This window comes from Aspergillus niger (assembly GCF_000002855.4).
Source record: "Aspergillus niger supercontig An16".
In the NCBI taxonomy this organism is placed as follows: domain Eukaryota; kingdom Fungi; phylum Ascomycota; class Eurotiomycetes; order Eurotiales; family Aspergillaceae; genus Aspergillus; species Aspergillus niger.
Window position 1 is genome coordinate 737,372 of NT_166531.1, and position 16,257 is coordinate 753,628.

Genomic DNA, 16,257 nt, shown 5'->3' on the forward strand with positions numbered 1-16,257 from the left:
GGGAACCCTGCCTCTCTCGTTTATTGTTGCCTTGATGGATAGTTATTCACGGATGGATGGAGGTACTGATTACTGTTGGTGGTTGGGATCACGATCTTGCTGTCTTTTTTACAGAGTTACTTGCAGAGTACCTGTAAGACAAGTATTCCTGTTTGCTCCTGCTGGCAATCAAGGAATGGCAGGTTCCACTTCCAATACTAGTTGAGCTACTGTGAAGCTGACATCTGAGACAGATTGATCTCATGGTGAGTAATATTCAGTACTTACTTAACTGGATAGATAGATAGATAGATACCTCAGGCTAGAAAATAATCACTAACACGACTCCCAACATATACAGTTACTTAGTACTGGTTAATTAAATCCAGGAACAAACCCAACTACTAGGTATATTACCGACCACCACACCAAATCTAGACTAAGTAGATAGATGATAGTACTAACTCCCCCTGTTTCACCCAGAGCATACTACTAGACATTCCATGTACTCACTACAAAGTATACAGAGTATAGCATCTACCAAAAATATCTACATATACAATCTAGACTCCTCCCACAAAAACTACACTATCACCATCTGACACAACTAGTTCCCGCCTCCCCCTGGTCTGGCCTTACCTAGATCATAGACCTAGCCCTTCCAGAAACACCTCCCGCGACTATTGATTTACTTCGGGATCTGGGGCAGGAAAAGGGGTAAAATAACATAGGCAGGAATGTGGCTTGATAGGACTAAGACATATTATATCCATTTATAGTAGCTAAATGATAGACTTACGGAGTAGATAGATATGTATTAGTAGTGCACGGTTGTGTTCTACTATACTACCAAGTATGATGGTGTGATGAGTGCCATTGATTTACAATGCTGACTCCCGGTATACTTACCTGCATGCTCAGCTTATGGGGGCTAGATTACACAGGGCTATTCGGAGGATTTCGCTGACGGGCCAAAAGTCCATGGCATATATCATATACTACATTTTCATAGGTAAGGATAGTGGGTAGAGTACTACCTTATGTCTTATTTGATCTACTTGGTTGGTATAATCCAACATCGAGACGAACCGGTTCGTTGCAGCTGCAGCTAACTCCCCGACACAACAGCCAATCCTTCATAAATCTTCTGCTTCACAGCCAAGAAGCTCCCTCCTCCTCGTCCCAGGTTCGTCGCCGCCGCAGACTGCGCCGATGCTTCAATCTCAATCCGCCCCGTCGCCGACTTCCGCACTGCCACCATCCCATCGATAAGGAGCGTTCCCTCGCCCCTGAATTCCGCCGTGTGTCCGGCCCCTTGCATGATCTTGCGCAAATCTGCCAGCCGCAGGTCGCCCACATGGAGCGGCCGGGTCATGGATCGCGTTCCCGCCGCCATGTTGACCGGCAGCACATCCAGCAGTGGGTACACCTCAGACTTGTCAGCTGATGGTTTGGCCCCCTCTGGTGGTGCGTTCGTCGCGACCTCGGTGCTACCTCCTTCTTCCTTCTTCTCCTCTTCCAACAGCTTTGGCTTCTTGCTGGGGTTCTCTTCCGTGGAGTCCTCCAGGACGGCCTGTTCCGGCCCCCGCAACTGCGCCGTGAGCGTGACCACTCCCAGGCTGCGTACGTGCTGCCACTTCAAACGCCGGACCAAGTTGTTGCTCAGCTTGACCATCCATGCGTTGGTGTCGACGCTGGCGTCAACAACCTCGCCGTTGACCGGCGTGAAGATGACTGCCGAGTCTGCGGCCGAAACGTCCATTCCGGATTTGGCTGCCAGGAGCTTCTGGCATTCGGTCGCCAACGCGGTCGTCTCCTGTTTCATACCCCCAACCAGGATCAGCTTCCGGGGCTGGATGAGCGGGATGAGCATCTCCAGACTGCGCTTGTCGTGTAGTCCCGTAAAGTCCACGTATGCCAGCCGAGCATTTATGGTCAGCGTAGCCTTCTCGTATACTGCCTTCGCTGGCCCCTCAAAGCTCTGTCCCTCCACCTCATCCTCCGAAGATACCGCGGCATCCACCTCGCCATCTTCGGCGAGGCTCAGTTCGTCAGCAGTGCTGACATCCCGTTTCTGCGCATCTCCAAGCGCTTGGCGTTTGGCACCACTGCCCGACAGTCGACGTCCATGGGGCGCTGTTTCGTCCCATCGACGTTTCTGCCCCAGCTTGGTCTGGGAGTCGGTCCGGCGCTGCTGCATGTCGGCCTCCTCGCGTTCCTCAGCACGGAGGTACTCCTCAGGCCGGATGAACTCGCCAAACTCGTCCCCCTTTTTTCGGGGTGCCACATACGGAAACATGCGCTCGCGACCTTTCTTGCCTCGTACATCGTAGTCGTAGACATTCTTACGCCGTAGAAGAATGTTGACGCCAAGGTCTTCATCGCTGAGGCCGAGTTTGTTGCGGTTGGAGTGTGCTAACGAGGTGGAGAAATTCAGGACGCGGCCCTGTTGTTCCGTCTCCGAGTCTTCTGATGTAGAGCTTGACCGGTCGTCGAGCGCGTCGGCGGCATTATCAAGGTTTTCCTGTCCTCTTGCTTGAGAGGTATCTTGAAGTTGTCGTTTCGTGGCCAGATACTGCTGGTAAAGCAGCTGCTCGCCTGCGTCCAGAGGCGCACGTCGCACATCCGTCCAGGAGAGATCCCGGCCTCCGCTGTGCACCTGCTCCAGCATCTCGCCGTCCGATGCCTTTTCCAGAGCAACGCCATCCTTTCGTTCTTCATACCACTGCCAGATCATACTGCCGAGTGTCTTCCTGTGGGTGCTCTCCTGGCCCTCCGTGATCCTCTCCTTGTGCAGAGGCTCCGTCAAGAGCAGTAGGTTGTTGGCACCTTCCGCCACCAGACGTAGAGAGTCCTTCGCGAATCCCCAATCCAGCGACGTATCGGAAGCCAGAATTACCTTGGGCTTTTGGTCGGACAGGATCTTCTCTAATCGCTTCTTGCGTTCCAAAATTCGGAGATGCTTGAACGTAAAAGGTCCCACGCCCTTTCCTTCTGTCTTGCCTTGATTCTGACCTGCCCGTTGCCCTTCTGTATTCGACTGGCCAGTCGCTGCATCCACACCCTCAGCAGCCTCAAACTCTCGCACGATATTTTCGTCCATCCACTCCAACATACTCCTTGCCAGTCGCATCGTAGTATTAGCTTTCCGACCGGCCAGGTATAGCCCGGCTCCTTTCAGTACATCATCGCCCTGGCCAGAGCCTGCCGCATCGCGCCAGGCATGTTCCAGCGCATAAGCCAGCTCCAGCACGCGAGCGCTGGTATCCGTAGGAATCAGCACTGTGCCACCCTTGGCGATGGTGCTCCGGATCATGTCCAGCAGCAAGTCATCCCGCTTCTTCCTGCCTCCGGGCAGCGCGAAGCGTTCACCTCCCCTAGTACTGCATACCAGCGCCGTAGGTTTGCGCAGCTGCTCGATGACCTCCGTTCCACTGGCACCGGAGCCTCCAAACCAGGCAGCGCCCGCGACAACGCTTTCTCGAGCTTGGTTCCAGTCGACCGCGTAGACAATTGACTCCATGCCATGTTGTATATGCCATATCGTACCACCAACGGTGTGTCCAGCATTGTATGCGGTCAGCGTAAGGCCGTTCAAGGGCGGGGAGAATGGTGACGGAAGCGGTTGGTGTGGTTGTGAGTATTTCAACGGGTGTATCAAAGAGAAGTACCGGGCGATTTCTTCGGCGGTAGGAGGTTGGAGGAGGATGCGCCCGGCATGAGTAGCTTCGGTGCTTTCGTCGCCTTCGGCCACCGACGCAGCGGCTGAAGCTGCAGCCGTGGAAGCTCCGGGCTCGGAGATCGACGCCTTGGGTAAGAATGTTGCGGCCAGCGGAGAAGAGGCGTATAAATCCTGTAGCAACGTGCGACCGAGCGCAATGACGGGACTCGTAGCGTAGACGGGAATTTGCGTGAAGAGAGGGAAGGTCTTGCAACAATGGGCAAAGGCACCAATATGAGCGGGTGTAGCGTGGGTTAGAAGAATGAGCGACAAGGTCGGGACATGTCTAGCATTATTATATCAGAAAATCGACCCCTCCGATAGATATACAAGGACTGCAGTGGGAGCTCACTTTTCGAGTTCCTGCAGGTCGAGAGGATCGAAGGTGTCATCCCAACCGACGTCCACAAGGATCTTGATTCCTCCATCAAGCTCGAGGATCGATTGTGAAGCCTTTGATGACGCAGACTGTGCGCCGAGAAGAGGGGTAAAGGTGAACATCTTGGCTTGGAGATTCTCGAGCGCGGCGATCCCAGGAGAGCTGCAGATGATGCTGTCGCGGACACTCGGGAAGCGCTCTCACTTAGCTCATCGATCCAGGCGGAGTAACGACGAACAGAAGCGCGACCAGTTGGCGATTATCGTAACATATCCAGCCTATTGAGCAGCAATCACTGATATGGAGCAATGGCTGACTGCGAAGGATGCTGATGCCGATGATTGTTTGGTCGACATCGGCAGACACAAAGCAGCATCACATCACGGGTCTTGTTTGTCTGGTTTGCAATACCCTCTTTATCGGGTAATTAGGATCGCAGATCATTTGTATAGTACTATCGTCGAAATATACAGAGAACATATATTAACAAGCAAAGTGAATAAAGCTACAAGAATCTGCTAAGTACACGATGACATATGCCTTTTCCCATTCGTTTCAACTTCAACCTTTCTTAGTTGCTTTCGCACCCTCTTTCTCACGGCACCTGGTCATGGCTCGCGTTTGCATCCGCCGTGGTGGCGATGCTGGTTCTGCTTCCCCTGCTACAGGCGGTGCTGAGCGTTTCGGTGCTGCTGAGCCTTTTGGTGCTGCTGAGCCTTTTGGTGCTGCTGAACCTTTTGGTGCTGCTGAGCCTTTCGGTGCTGCTGAACCTTTTGGTGCTGCTGAACCTTTTGGTGCTGCTGAACCTTTTGGTGCTGCTGAACCTTTTGGTGCTGCTGAGCTTTTTGGTGCTGCTGAGCATGCCGGTGCTGCTGAGCCTTTTGGTGCTGCTGAGCTTTTTGGTGCTGCTGAGCATGCCGGTGCTGCTTCCCCTACTGCAGGTCCTGCTGATGTTGGTGACCGTGCTGAACGTACTGGGGGTGCTGAGCGTTTTGGTGATGCTGAGCGTGCTGGTGTTTCCGATTCCTCCGGTTCTGTAGCCCTCTTCCTCTTCGAACCTTTCGCTTCTCCTTTCTTCGCTGGTTCCACTTGTGCTGGCGCAGTCTGGTGTAGCAAAGGCGGAGCCCTAGGTATCCGCTCAAGCTGACTAGGAGTCAAAGCGGTATTCAAACTGCTTGGACTTCCTCCGCCGTATCCTCTCATTAGGTGAAGTATATTTTCAGGGTAAAACTCCTTGTATTGCTCATCCATGTATTTCTGGCTGTCATTTACCTTGGAACTTATTTTTGGAATAGGTGGTGCCTGAACAGGTTGGCTCTTCCGTGAGCCAGCTTTCTTCCCGTTAATCTGACCTTGTTGTCCTCTTGTCTCGGGCATCGGGTCTCCCAAAGATGGGTATAGTTCGGTATGTGGCCCTGCTGTGTTTCGCCATGCTGTCCATGGTGGTGGGTGGACTCGAGCGTCTTGTATCGCTAAGAGTTCTTCACCATCAACCGTTTTTTGTAGCAGCTGTGTGGCCAGTTTCGGTGCTACGTCTAAAACCCCAGTGAGTACTCCCGGCTCCGCTAGACTTTGCCGTAGCTGTCTGGGTCTTTCCCTCGCTAGGGCCTTCGCACCTTGTCTTGCTATTCTGTGTGGCGCATCTCCTGGCGGCACTGGATTTCTCGTCAGCCGGGCACTTCAACACTTTCAGAAGGAGAAGTCGATGGTACCCTTACCTCTATGCGGTACTCCAGATCCATACCCCTGGGGGTCAGGGGGCGGGTAAGGATGTAAGGCTGGGTTATATGGTTCGTAGACTGCCAATCCACCCCCGTGACCTAAGCACATGGCCAGAATCAGCACATCGGAAAGAGTTCGGGAATGTATAACGCAAGGGATACATGAAGAATGCGAGCAAATCCTTCCCGGGAGCCGCAATATCTGAGAAGACAGCCAGTATATATCGCCAAACAGGTTTGCTTATAACGACTTAGGCCGCCCTGACAAGACATACATTACATCATCTAATAACCTTGAACACGTACAGAAAGAGGCATAGGAACATGCTCAACACAAGTAAAGTGACAATAATCCAAATCCATTTACACTCACCATGATTCGAGATTCCACCATCATCCACGCTGAAGGGTGGTTCCTGGGCCATGTACTGAGTCGGTGGCATGTCTATTTCGTGGCTTGGATCTATTTCCACTGCAGGCGGCTCGTTACGGCTGTTGAACATATCCAACGTTCTTGTTAGGAATTGACTGTGCCCGTCAGTAGGGGACTTTGGCCGATGGACCTTATTCTTGGGGGCCTGCGTGAATAAAGGCGGCCGCTTATATGAACTATAAGTATAGCCATCACCTGTGCCAGATTGAGTCGGTGCTACCATCTTAGGAGCGGGCATTTGTCGATGATGCTGCTTGCCCTTAGATCCTATTGCCCACGTTTGCGGGACGGCTGGTTCTTCATATTGTCGAGATCTTCGCGTCCCCAGATGTGGTGGTTGGGGCCTGTTGCTCGTATGGCCAACTGATTGCCTAGCAGCGACATCCTGCAACTCTCTGGCAGCATTGGCCAAGATGGCTCCCCGTCCTGCCGAAAGCCTCCCAACACCACTTGACGGGGTTTCATTTTCCGCATTGACAAACTCAACATGTTGGTCCCCTGGTGGGTTCGAGTCAAGGGAAGTCTTTCGCGACGCAGCCTTGGGCCGCTTGCCGGGTTCTCCAGACATTGCTTGTTGAGTTGATGAGTGGCGGATATGGATAGCTTGGACAAAAGTATATGCTCGAGTACACACTGGAAGTACACCTCGTAATACAAAATTTCTCGGGATGCGATACCAAATGGTTGTAAGCTCAGGATGACTTGAAAAAAGAAATGGTCAGCCTGGGCACTCCGTCCAGAGCGATGTAGTCAAATATATCGGGGACAACTTGCATTGTCGAAGGGATTCATTCACGCTAGGTTTCGAATGAGCTTCCTTTCACCTATATCGATTGAAGTAACTGATTCAACAAAAATAGAATAGACGCAAAGTATGCCTCTGTGCCTTTGTTGATGGCTTCTTTGTCCCATAAAGCATCAACAAGCACTTTCCACGAGGCAGCAATCGCAAAGTGAAAGACCCATACGCCCGCGTCAGCATTGTCAGTAACAAAGCCAACGATGCTAAACCTACCTAAACCTCCGTAGACTCGTCCAAGTCCGAGCAGAGGCACTCATGCACTCTGATACAATCTTCGAACTGAAAGGATCTAGTCTCCCGCAAGAGTGTGCTGTTGGTTAGTTAGTCAGTTCTGTCCGAAGAGAATCCAACACTTTTAAGGTTCGCTGAGCATACAACGCATAGGGACGGGGAAGCCCGCGAGGACAGCGAAAACGAACGACGAACATCGCCTCTGCATGGCCCTCATCACACCTGTCAGATGTCCCCTGGCCTTTCCGATGGACATTTTCAACACATTTCCGCCCTAGAAGATAATCGAAGAAATTCCCTTCTTTTCTTTCATTGTTGCCTGATTGAAGTCAAACTACCTCCATCTAGGGGAGGCAAAACTGGGACGAAGACCAACAAAGAAAGTGAAAGTACTCCGTACATTCCTCGGAAAATTCCTAGCGCTGCTGATACCGAATAACTGGAAAACTAGCAATGGAAAGTGCTTACTTGCCTCAGCGTTACTTTCTATTGTCGTTGGAATGTTCTTTTGTGGGTAGCTCGAGTGTTGATCGAGCTTCCTGGGAACCGAGTCAAACGATCTGGTTCTGGTGGGATGTACTCTGTACTTTGCAATTGTGCTCGGGTGGTACTAGTCCAGGGCAATGATTCGATACGGCTGGTATCAGCTCGGATCTGACCCTTATGACGTGACTGACCTATATCCTCTTGCAAGGGTACCTGCTCCAGCAGAGACCATCAAGAGAACAATGATAATATGTGCAGCTGATCAGCTCAGATGTTCATGAACTGTGGAAAATCTCCAGCATCGCGTACCTTGTCATATAGATTATGTCACATCGACCTGGCGAACATGCTTAATTGGCGATTTCGCATTCCACAGCCCAGTCAAGGATGCACTGAAAGTGAAGGTTAGTCCTAGTTTACGTTCCACAGAACGAGGGGCAGGCACGAAACCAGGGCCACCCCTCAGCTCCTGCCATCCCCATCTACTACTGAGTTTACAAGCAGCCCAACAGCAGGCGGAGCGTGACCCCGTCGTCCCCGAGACCAGTCCGTGACAGCACTTCACAGTACACCTTCGCTGCAGATCTATTGCACACCTTCAACTTTGAATAGAACAATAAGGGAAAGATGACATTATGTACGATTTTAAAAAGACCACATATGATCACCACGGGCAGTTGGCCACGCAATGCTGGTATGCTCGTCGTATGAACTATACTCAAGAACAGTATATGAAAGACATTCGACGTTGCTCAAAGGTATCTGGAATGGTGTGCGCCCCTTAAATCAAGAGCTAACAATCATTGCCAGTATCGGGGCTCGTCAAAGACGTGGTACCGATGACCACGAACTCCCTGGCCGCGGAACAATGTAGGGAATCGACGGCCTTCGGGGACCATTTCCTCAGGGATACGCATTTCATTTTCCGGTTCCGGCTCGCCAATCACAAATTTACCAACCTATCAAGAATAGCTGGTTAGAGGAAAGAACTGTGGAAGTCAGCTAGGCCAAAGGAGCATACCTGGATTTCAGTGTCGGTGATCGAGTCACGGCTAACTCTGGCGTAGCCTGTTCTCTTCAACTTCTTATACAAAATGTACTCGCACCAACGGTCCCAGTCCGTGGGGTCAATGTCCTTCATGCCGCTGATATCACTGACATAGGTGTTGTAGTTGCCCTCAAGCGGTTTGGTGACCAAGTAACTCAGCAGCACCATCGGACGAGACGACGAGCCCATCAGGTTGGACAAGTACTCCGTTTGCAGACGACGGTCTTCCGGATCCTCCTCCTGACCCGAATGGAAGACCACAACATCAACAAGCTCGCCATACATGTCCAAAGTGGCGTGGATGGCCGGAGCAAGCTCACCAACCGGTGAAGGGAGTAGGTGATGGGTGGAGTTGACAATCGGGAACTTGGAGAGCAAAGCCGAGCCCCAGGTGTGTTTGTTGGGACCCGGCCCAAAGTCCGCGTACATTCCCAGGTCGTCTGCCAAGAACTGCGTAACATCACGGTTGCCCATGATGATGCGCTGGTTGTCTGATTCAAGCAAGCCGATCACATCAAGCTCAAGCTCCTGGATTACATCGCGCATGCGCCGCTCAGATGCCCACATATCGTTATCAAGGCCGAAGTGGATCGTCCAAATGCCAAGGGTGGCAACTTTGTCGTCCTTGTGATAAGGGGTGTAGTCATTGGTGGGGAAGCGAAGATACGCGATGGAAACGGAGAGCAGTTGCAGGACTGCAAGGACGTAGATGAAGTATGACCGCTGTCTTCTGCCGTTAGGGCTGACGGCCTTGGGCTTCGGGCTGGATGCATTCGACACCCCAGCCGAAAAGACACCAGCGCCAATGGACAACATGATGGTGATCACGACCCAATCCGTGTGCTCTCTGACGAGGTACCCACCAGGGACAAAGGCATAAGCAACAACCCAAACGTGGAACAGGATCAAGAAGATGTACAAGATGCAGCCCACGCCGAAGGTAGATGCAGGAGAATGTCTGACGGCCGAGGAAAGGAGGACAGGAGTCACGGCCAGGAGGTAGAATGCGAGGACAAGACCGCCATAGTATCCGGTCCAGTGACTGTAGCAAGTAAGGAATGTGGCACCCAGAGAGCCAAGTCCGAACGCTGTCCAACTACCAGCCACGGAAGGATAAAAGAGGCCGTAGACGAGACCAGCACCCATAGTAAAGATTGTAACGGCACCGTGGGGAGCCGCGATAGGGCCTCGTACCGGATATCCGTCCCAGACCCAAGACATCATCGTACTAGAATCCGACAGAAGGTAGTGCATGGCGAACATCACGCCTCCAACACCCAGACCGGCCAAGAACGGAGAGCCCTTCTTGCCACTTGACGGCAGATAATCTCCTCCACTCGTGGCAGGTCTACGGTAGGAACGAAGGACAGCCAGGACAGCGAGAAGAAGTCCAATCTTATTCCATCCACCGTTCTGGGCGTGCATGATTGGCCACAAAGGGTTGTTTGTTGCGCATGCGAACTTGGCGACGCTAGACATAATCAAACCGATGCTCCAAGAGAGGATACGGGACTCCAGTCTGACGTTGTTTGCTCTCTCTGCATATAAGCTAGCGGACCAGGTCACGCAGCTGCAGATAACGGCGAAGCCCATAACAAAGAGGCGGTTGGCAGGGTCTTGCACCTTATATGCCAGGAGTCCGGACAGCGAGAGCAGGTGGAAAAGGCGGGGGTTCTTAATGGCCGCAGATTTGATGGCCGGGATACCGAGGAGCAAGGGCGAAAGGTAGCAGACAATGGCCGCCTCATATCCGGAGATACCCATATGCCAAAGGGGAAAGTCTACATCCAATCAGACAAGCGATCCTGCAGATAAAAGACGTACTACTTACACCAGACGAGAACAGGGAGGGCAGTGCAGAGGGTCCAGAAGACGAACTACAACTTATCAGCAACCACATAAATTGGAGGGAAAGCCCAGTTTGAAGCGTACCCCATTGTAGACGTCTGCAGCAGCATCGATGATTTCAGACCAGAAAAAGCCCTCGCCAAACGTGTTTCCGACGGGCTTGCCCTTCCTGACTACGAGTTAACTGCCATGTTCGTGTTAAGTCTGGAGAACAGATTGTACACACTCCTTTTCAAGGACAGAGTCCGCAGTGGTCTTCAACTGCCTGGAAGTTTGAAATCTTAGATCACGTCTTTCAAATACCGACAACCATCTTTTGGCGACTGTACATTTTCCTCTCTTGCTCTGCTTTACTTTGGAAGCCAGTGTACATACCCTCTGCTAACCCCCTTGACATCCCTTACAACAATCTCGAATGCGTCAAAGTCAAAAGCTGTAACGGCATCGAATCCCACATCAAACAAAATAAGCGACCACTCGAAGAAGGCGTATCTCGTGTAAGCTAGCCAAAGGTCAACAATGTCATCCACAGCAGCGGCGTCCATGCAATCTTACCCCCAGGAACCTTGTGCACTTTGTGTTGGATGAAGTAGTAGATCAAGGGCACCAGAGTGCCGAAGAACAGACTGGCCAAGATCTTGCGGTACTTGACAGCGCGGCGGTTGTTCGGGCTGAGGGCGAGGCAGCCGAGAGTCCAGGGCAAGGTTGCCACCAGGTACGAGATCATGAAAATGTCGTGCCAATCGTGATCATCAGTCGAAGTAACATAAGTCCAGCCTCCACACGTGAATGTCCGGAACAAGCCCACACCAGCAACCAGCTTTGGTAGGGCGGAATTGGGGCGGGCAGTCAGGAGGTACCAAAGGAAGACGAGGGCGAAACGAGGGCCGGAAGTAATGGCAATGAAGACTTGGAAGAAAGAGCGTTCAGGGTAGCGATCACCGATAGTGGCCGACACGGAAGGGAACCATTCATCAGGGTAGCCGTAGTGTTCGTTCTGGACAATCTTGTGGAAGTGCAAGGACATTCCCACTACCAGGGCACTGAAGAAGGCCGTGTAGGCCACTGCCGTATGCGCCCAAGAGATCCATTTTCCATTGACCTGAGAGATGGTCAATTAGCTTGACAAACCGCGAAGTGCAGAGACACTAACCGCCACAACGGCATCCCCATCTTTATATCTGGGTGCCATGGCAGCACAGGGAGGCACCGAGCACGGACTCCGGCCAATTAGAAGAATAAGCTAAAATAAAAACAGACTAAGGGGGATCAAAATGAGCGTCAACGAAAGAGAAACGAAATAAGAAGGGAAAAGAAAAAGCGAAAGAGCGGGTCGTACAAAGAATCCCGACAGCGAGAAGCCCAAGATTCCCCTGAAGGTGAGAGACAAGATGATGGGATGACCTTCGGAGCGAGGCTCGGCAACACGCGGGCGGCGCGCTCCAGCCACTAGCCCCGATCAGGCAGGCGGCCAGGTCCCTGGGCGGAGATCTCGTGCGGGATGCCGACAACTTTTTTTGCCTATCGTCTGGTTCTGGCTGGATTTCTGGGTTGCAAAGGAACTGCTGTAGTCGCTGCTTGCTGAACCCTTCCAGAGCAATCATGTCAGCCGCTACCGATAAGGCACGCTTCTTTCTGGAGAAGTCGGTCCCTGAGCTCAAGGAGTTTGAGCGGAAGAAAATCTTCTCCAAGGTAAATTGGTGCCCATGATCATTATCTACCCACATCGATGCGCTTAGGAAACTGACATGCCGTTTGATCTGCCTGCAGGAGGAAATTACAGCCATCATCAAGAAACGGTCCGATTTTGAGCACAAGCTGAATGCACGTGGCGCCCTGCCTGTTGACTTCGTCCGATATGCGCAATACGAGATGAACCTAGACACCCTGCGCCGGAAGAGGGTGAAGCGGTTGGGAATCAGATCGGCAGGATACACTGGGCAAAGGCGCATCTTCTTCATCCTTGACCGCGCAACTCGCAAGTTTCATGGTGATGTGGGCTTGTGGGTGCAGTACCTCGAATACGCGAAACAACAGAAAGCCTACAAAAAGGTCTCGACCATCCTTACGGACGCCTTGCGGTTACATCCCGCCAACGTCGACTTGTGGCTATATGCTGCGCAGTACTCTGTGGATGAGCATGCGGATATGACACAATCTAGGGGTTACATGCAGCGCGGTTTGCGCTTCTGCAAAAGCTCCAAGAAGCTGTGGCTCCACTATGCCAAACTGGAATTGATATATATCGCCAAGCTGGTTGCTCGACAGCGGATCTTGGGTCTCGATAAGCCGATCGAAGCCCCGAAGCCAGCGCAGGAGGACGATTTAGATGCCGACATGATTGCTATGCCCAAGATCACTGGAGAAGATATCAACCCCGGCGCTGGAGAGGATGGCGGTGTGGATCAAGTGGCTTTGGACAACCTTGCCAACACCCCAGCCCTGAGTGGTGCTATCCCTCTCGCCATCTTCGATACGGCCATGAAGAACTTCGAAAATGACGACCGTTTCGGTCATGAGTTCTACGATATGGCGGTCGAGTTCGACGACCTGCCCTGTCTGCACAAAATTCTCGGCCATGTGGTCGACGTGATGCAGCAGACCAAGCCAAACAGTCCTCATACGCAAATTTGCTACATCAAATTCCCCACCGCTGGACTCCGGGTTACTTCACCCGAATTCCCACGTGCGTTTAGTGCGTCATTTGCCCGTCTCAAGGAGTACCGGAATAACCCCAACGTCGCCAAGGAGATCGTCAGCTGGCTACAGCCCCTTGAGAAGACAGAAGGCGTGGATGCCTCCCTCCAAAAGGCGATTTCGGCCACTATCCGTAATGCGGAACGCACTGTACAGGAAGCATAGAGCTTACATTTTTTACTAAATCATTCATCGGCGTTTATCGGGCTTTTTCCGTCGCAAGCTTAATGGGCAATGAGAATGAGGGAAAGGTCCTCTTGGTTATTAGGTGATGAAAAGTTAGCATGTTTGTTAGTCGTCATAACTACCCCGTCGGCTGCTCTTTTTGCTGCTGTGCAATTTCTTCGACTTGATGCGGGCTTCGTTTGCAGCTTTCTTTCTGCGCTAGATCAGTCCGAGGTTCGCATGTTCCTCAAAGTGGATCCTAAATACCCCGAGGAGGAAATACATACAATTTTTGTACCTTGTCACGTTGTTCTTGCGAGGTCTCTCCGGGGATCGTGTCCTCTGCTATGCTCTTGAGGACCTGGTGGAGCTTATCGTAGCAAGCCTCCACGTTGGCGGTCTGTCTGCGCGACTCATCCGATTGAATGACCAGAATCTGGGATTTCGCGGCGACGTATCGAGACGCTTGCAGCGGGGCATGTAGAAGTTGGGGGACGAAAGGCAGTAAAGATTTGAGGGGGACTCGTAATGTGGCTTTCGAGTTCACCCTATACGAAGTAGCATTGACAGATACATGTTAGTCACCAATCAATGGGAGTGGTTGGTTCAGACCGATGGCGGCAACCGACTTGTTCACGTTTTGACCTCCAGGGCCACTAGAACGACTAAAGGAAATCTCGCAGATGTCACGCGGGATGGTGATGGCCTTTGAATTGAGCCTAGCGGCCCATTCTCTAGCCGCCGACAGGTGGTGGTCCGAATCTAGGCCCGAAGGTGTCGAGATGGCGGCGGCTCGCCTGGACGCAAAGGTTCGTGTTGCGACAGTGGGGCGGGAGGAAGGGGGATAATAGCAAGCGAGGGAAACGCGGTGAAAATTACGGGGGAGGGAAAGCCGGGCATGTGCCATGATGGATTCTAATCCACGGCTTACATGATTCGCTCGTAACATGTTCGCAGCAGTAGCAGTAGCAGTAGTAGTAGCAGTAGTAGTAGCAGTAGTAGTAGCAGTAGTAGTAGCAGTAGTAGTAGCAGTAGCAGCGCGCGGGGAAGGGAGGTGCCGCGCAGCTGCAGGTAGGACCGATAGGAACAGGGACATTGAATTAAGGATGGGTATGCTAACGAGTAACAAGCACGAGGATCTTCCAGAAGCCGAGCTAGAGTAAAGTCCTTAGCTCTTAGTACGGATATGACGGAGTTACTTTCACCAAGGACCCGTTTGTTAGTGGTCAGGTAATTTAAAAGTAGGGTGGCCGGCAGGGTCGGGCTGACGGTTCGTCGACGGGTAGGGTAGACACCAATTCCAGTAGTAGCGGTCGGCCTCGGTTGCAATAGTCCTTAGTGAGATAGTAGCTTGATCAATAATCAAAGATGGATGTTTTAGTTTCTTCAGACTAAAGAGTACTAGATAGATAGATAGGTTGGGTCACCGCTGGTTGTCAAACGGTAACCCGGCTGAGATGGTAAAGTAATGGTTCCGATACCGACACCAGGTGGCCTTTCAAACAACAAGCCAGTCAGTTGACTTCCAAGTGTTCCGAGTCTTAGCCCAAGCTAGTTACTAGTAGTATTATTTGTGTAGTTACCACAGACGGAAGAATTCCGTCGGAGCAGGTCAACAAGGATCTGGCCCCGATGATGGCAAGATGGGATCATGGGCCCAGGGATATTCTTAGAGGGGTCTTTAACGTTATTTGGTTTACTGTGTAGTCTACTTGACTAGTTCGTACAAAAGTAGTCGGGCTTGACTAATTGATACCGATGCCAATTACGGCCAGTTCCAGAAGAGAAAAAAATCCAGGTGCGCCATGACCCGCCGCTGGGGTCCGATCCAGCCAGTCACACCGCATGGCTGGACCTGCTGAAGCACTAAAACACCCCGATCAGGTATGGTGCCGGTACTGACTTGCGCAAACTTTGACCTTTCCGTAACTTTCAAGTTACGCCGCGGAGCTCGAATCTTCTCACTATTCTCACTACCCTTTCCTCTTTCTTCTTTCTTCCCCCCCTCCACCAGATTGACTGTGTGAAGCGCGAAAAAGCAGTCCAGCCATCCATCATTCATCTGGTGGATAAGGAATTGTTTCTTCCCTGCTCCATTTACCATTTTAGCTCCTCCATCGCAATCTTGCGTCTGCTGATCGCTTGTCCCTCGTTGTGTCCATTTTCTGGCAATTGTCATTGGGTATTGATGAAATAATACGCGCTCCTCCTCATCCTCTCACTTCCTCATCGCCTTTCCTTGTTGTTCCGTGACTCCATCTTGCTAGAGCTTTCTATAACGGCTTGTTCCTGATTTTTCTCCCCTTTTGCTCACCTAACCTTGTACTATTATTTCTTTTTCCTTTCTGTTTGTCTTTTATACTGTTTACTCCATCCATTTCTCCGTTGCGCTTATCGCTTTGTTATTCACGCGCTTTCTCCCTCCCCCGCCTCCCTTCACAGAAAAAAGCCTCACTTACTGGCTCTCTTGTTATCCTCGGACAGGATCCAGGGGTGTGAGTGTCAGAGACCGCGTGTGTGTGGCTTGTCTTTTCTTTTTTTACTTCTCTCTCTCTCGCGCCATCCGTCTCTTACCCTCACCCATCCACACCATCAGAAGACAAGAAAGGAAAAAAGAAGCCCGCCCCTCTCTCTTTTACTTCTTCCCTCTGGGTTGCTGCTATCCCTTTTACCGCCCCGGCTCCAACGGCCCGGTTCATTTTGCAAGATAGCCCCACCTTAGCTTTGTCGATTTTCCAAAAACCCCA

The 16,257-nt window shown here is 51.7% G+C and overlaps 6 protein-coding genes across 6 annotated transcripts; 2 read left to right on the forward strand and 4 right to left on the reverse strand.

Annotated features, from left to right (window-relative positions):
- Positions 1 to 1,087: 1,087 nt before the first annotated feature.
- Positions 1,088 to 4,201, reverse strand: An16g03340 (uncharacterized protein; the record flags this gene model as incomplete). Its single annotated transcript, XM_059745041.1, has 6 exons — positions 1,088 to 2,039; positions 2,214 to 2,503; positions 2,639 to 2,973; positions 3,043 to 3,713; positions 3,786 to 3,986; positions 4,053 to 4,201. The coding sequence occupies 6 exons, from the start codon at positions 4,199 to 4,201 to the stop codon at positions 1,088 to 1,090; spliced, it is 2,598 nt and encodes an 865-aa protein (XP_059602737.1).
- Positions 4,202 to 4,689: 488 nt separating this feature from the next.
- An16g03350 (uncharacterized protein) lies at positions 4,690 to 5,226 on the forward strand (the record flags this gene model as incomplete). Its single annotated transcript, XM_059745042.1, has 1 exon — positions 4,690 to 5,226. The coding sequence occupies one exon, from the start codon at positions 4,690 to 4,692 to the stop codon at positions 5,224 to 5,226; it is 537 nt and encodes a 178-aa protein (XP_059602738.1).
- A 542-nt stretch (positions 5,227 to 5,768) lies between these two features.
- On the reverse strand, positions 5,769 to 6,801 carry An16g03360 (uncharacterized protein; the record flags this gene model as incomplete). The annotated part of the gene is made up of 2 exons (XM_059745043.1): positions 5,769 to 5,899; positions 6,174 to 6,801. The coding sequence occupies 2 exons, from the start codon at positions 6,799 to 6,801 to the stop codon at positions 5,769 to 5,771; spliced, it is 759 nt and encodes a 252-aa protein (XP_059602739.1).
- Positions 6,802 to 8,552: 1,751 nt separating this feature from the next.
- Positions 8,553 to 11,675, reverse strand: An16g03370 (uncharacterized protein; the record flags this gene model as incomplete). Its single annotated transcript, XM_001397613.3, has 7 exons — positions 8,553 to 8,711; positions 8,774 to 10,581; positions 10,632 to 10,677; positions 10,733 to 10,817; positions 10,875 to 10,913; positions 11,024 to 11,150; positions 11,204 to 11,675. The coding sequence occupies 7 exons, from the start codon at positions 11,673 to 11,675 to the stop codon at positions 8,553 to 8,555; spliced, it is 2,736 nt and encodes a 911-aa protein (XP_001397650.3).
- A 575-nt stretch (positions 11,676 to 12,250) lies between these two features.
- An16g03380 (uncharacterized protein) lies at positions 12,251 to 13,510 on the forward strand (the record flags this gene model as incomplete). The annotated part of the gene is made up of 2 exons (XM_001397614.3): positions 12,251 to 12,340; positions 12,419 to 13,510. The coding sequence occupies 2 exons, from the start codon at positions 12,251 to 12,253 to the stop codon at positions 13,508 to 13,510; spliced, it is 1,182 nt and encodes a 393-aa protein (XP_001397651.1).
- A 126-nt stretch (positions 13,511 to 13,636) lies between these two features.
- On the reverse strand, positions 13,637 to 14,606 carry An16g03390 (uncharacterized protein; the record flags this gene model as incomplete). The annotated part of the gene is made up of 3 exons (XM_001397615.3): positions 13,637 to 13,724; positions 13,798 to 14,058; positions 14,140 to 14,606. 3 exons carry the CDS (start codon positions 14,604 to 14,606, stop codon positions 13,637 to 13,639), a joined length of 816 nt encoding a protein of 271 aa, XP_001397652.3.
- Between the last annotated feature and the right edge of the window lie 1,651 nt (positions 14,607 to 16,257).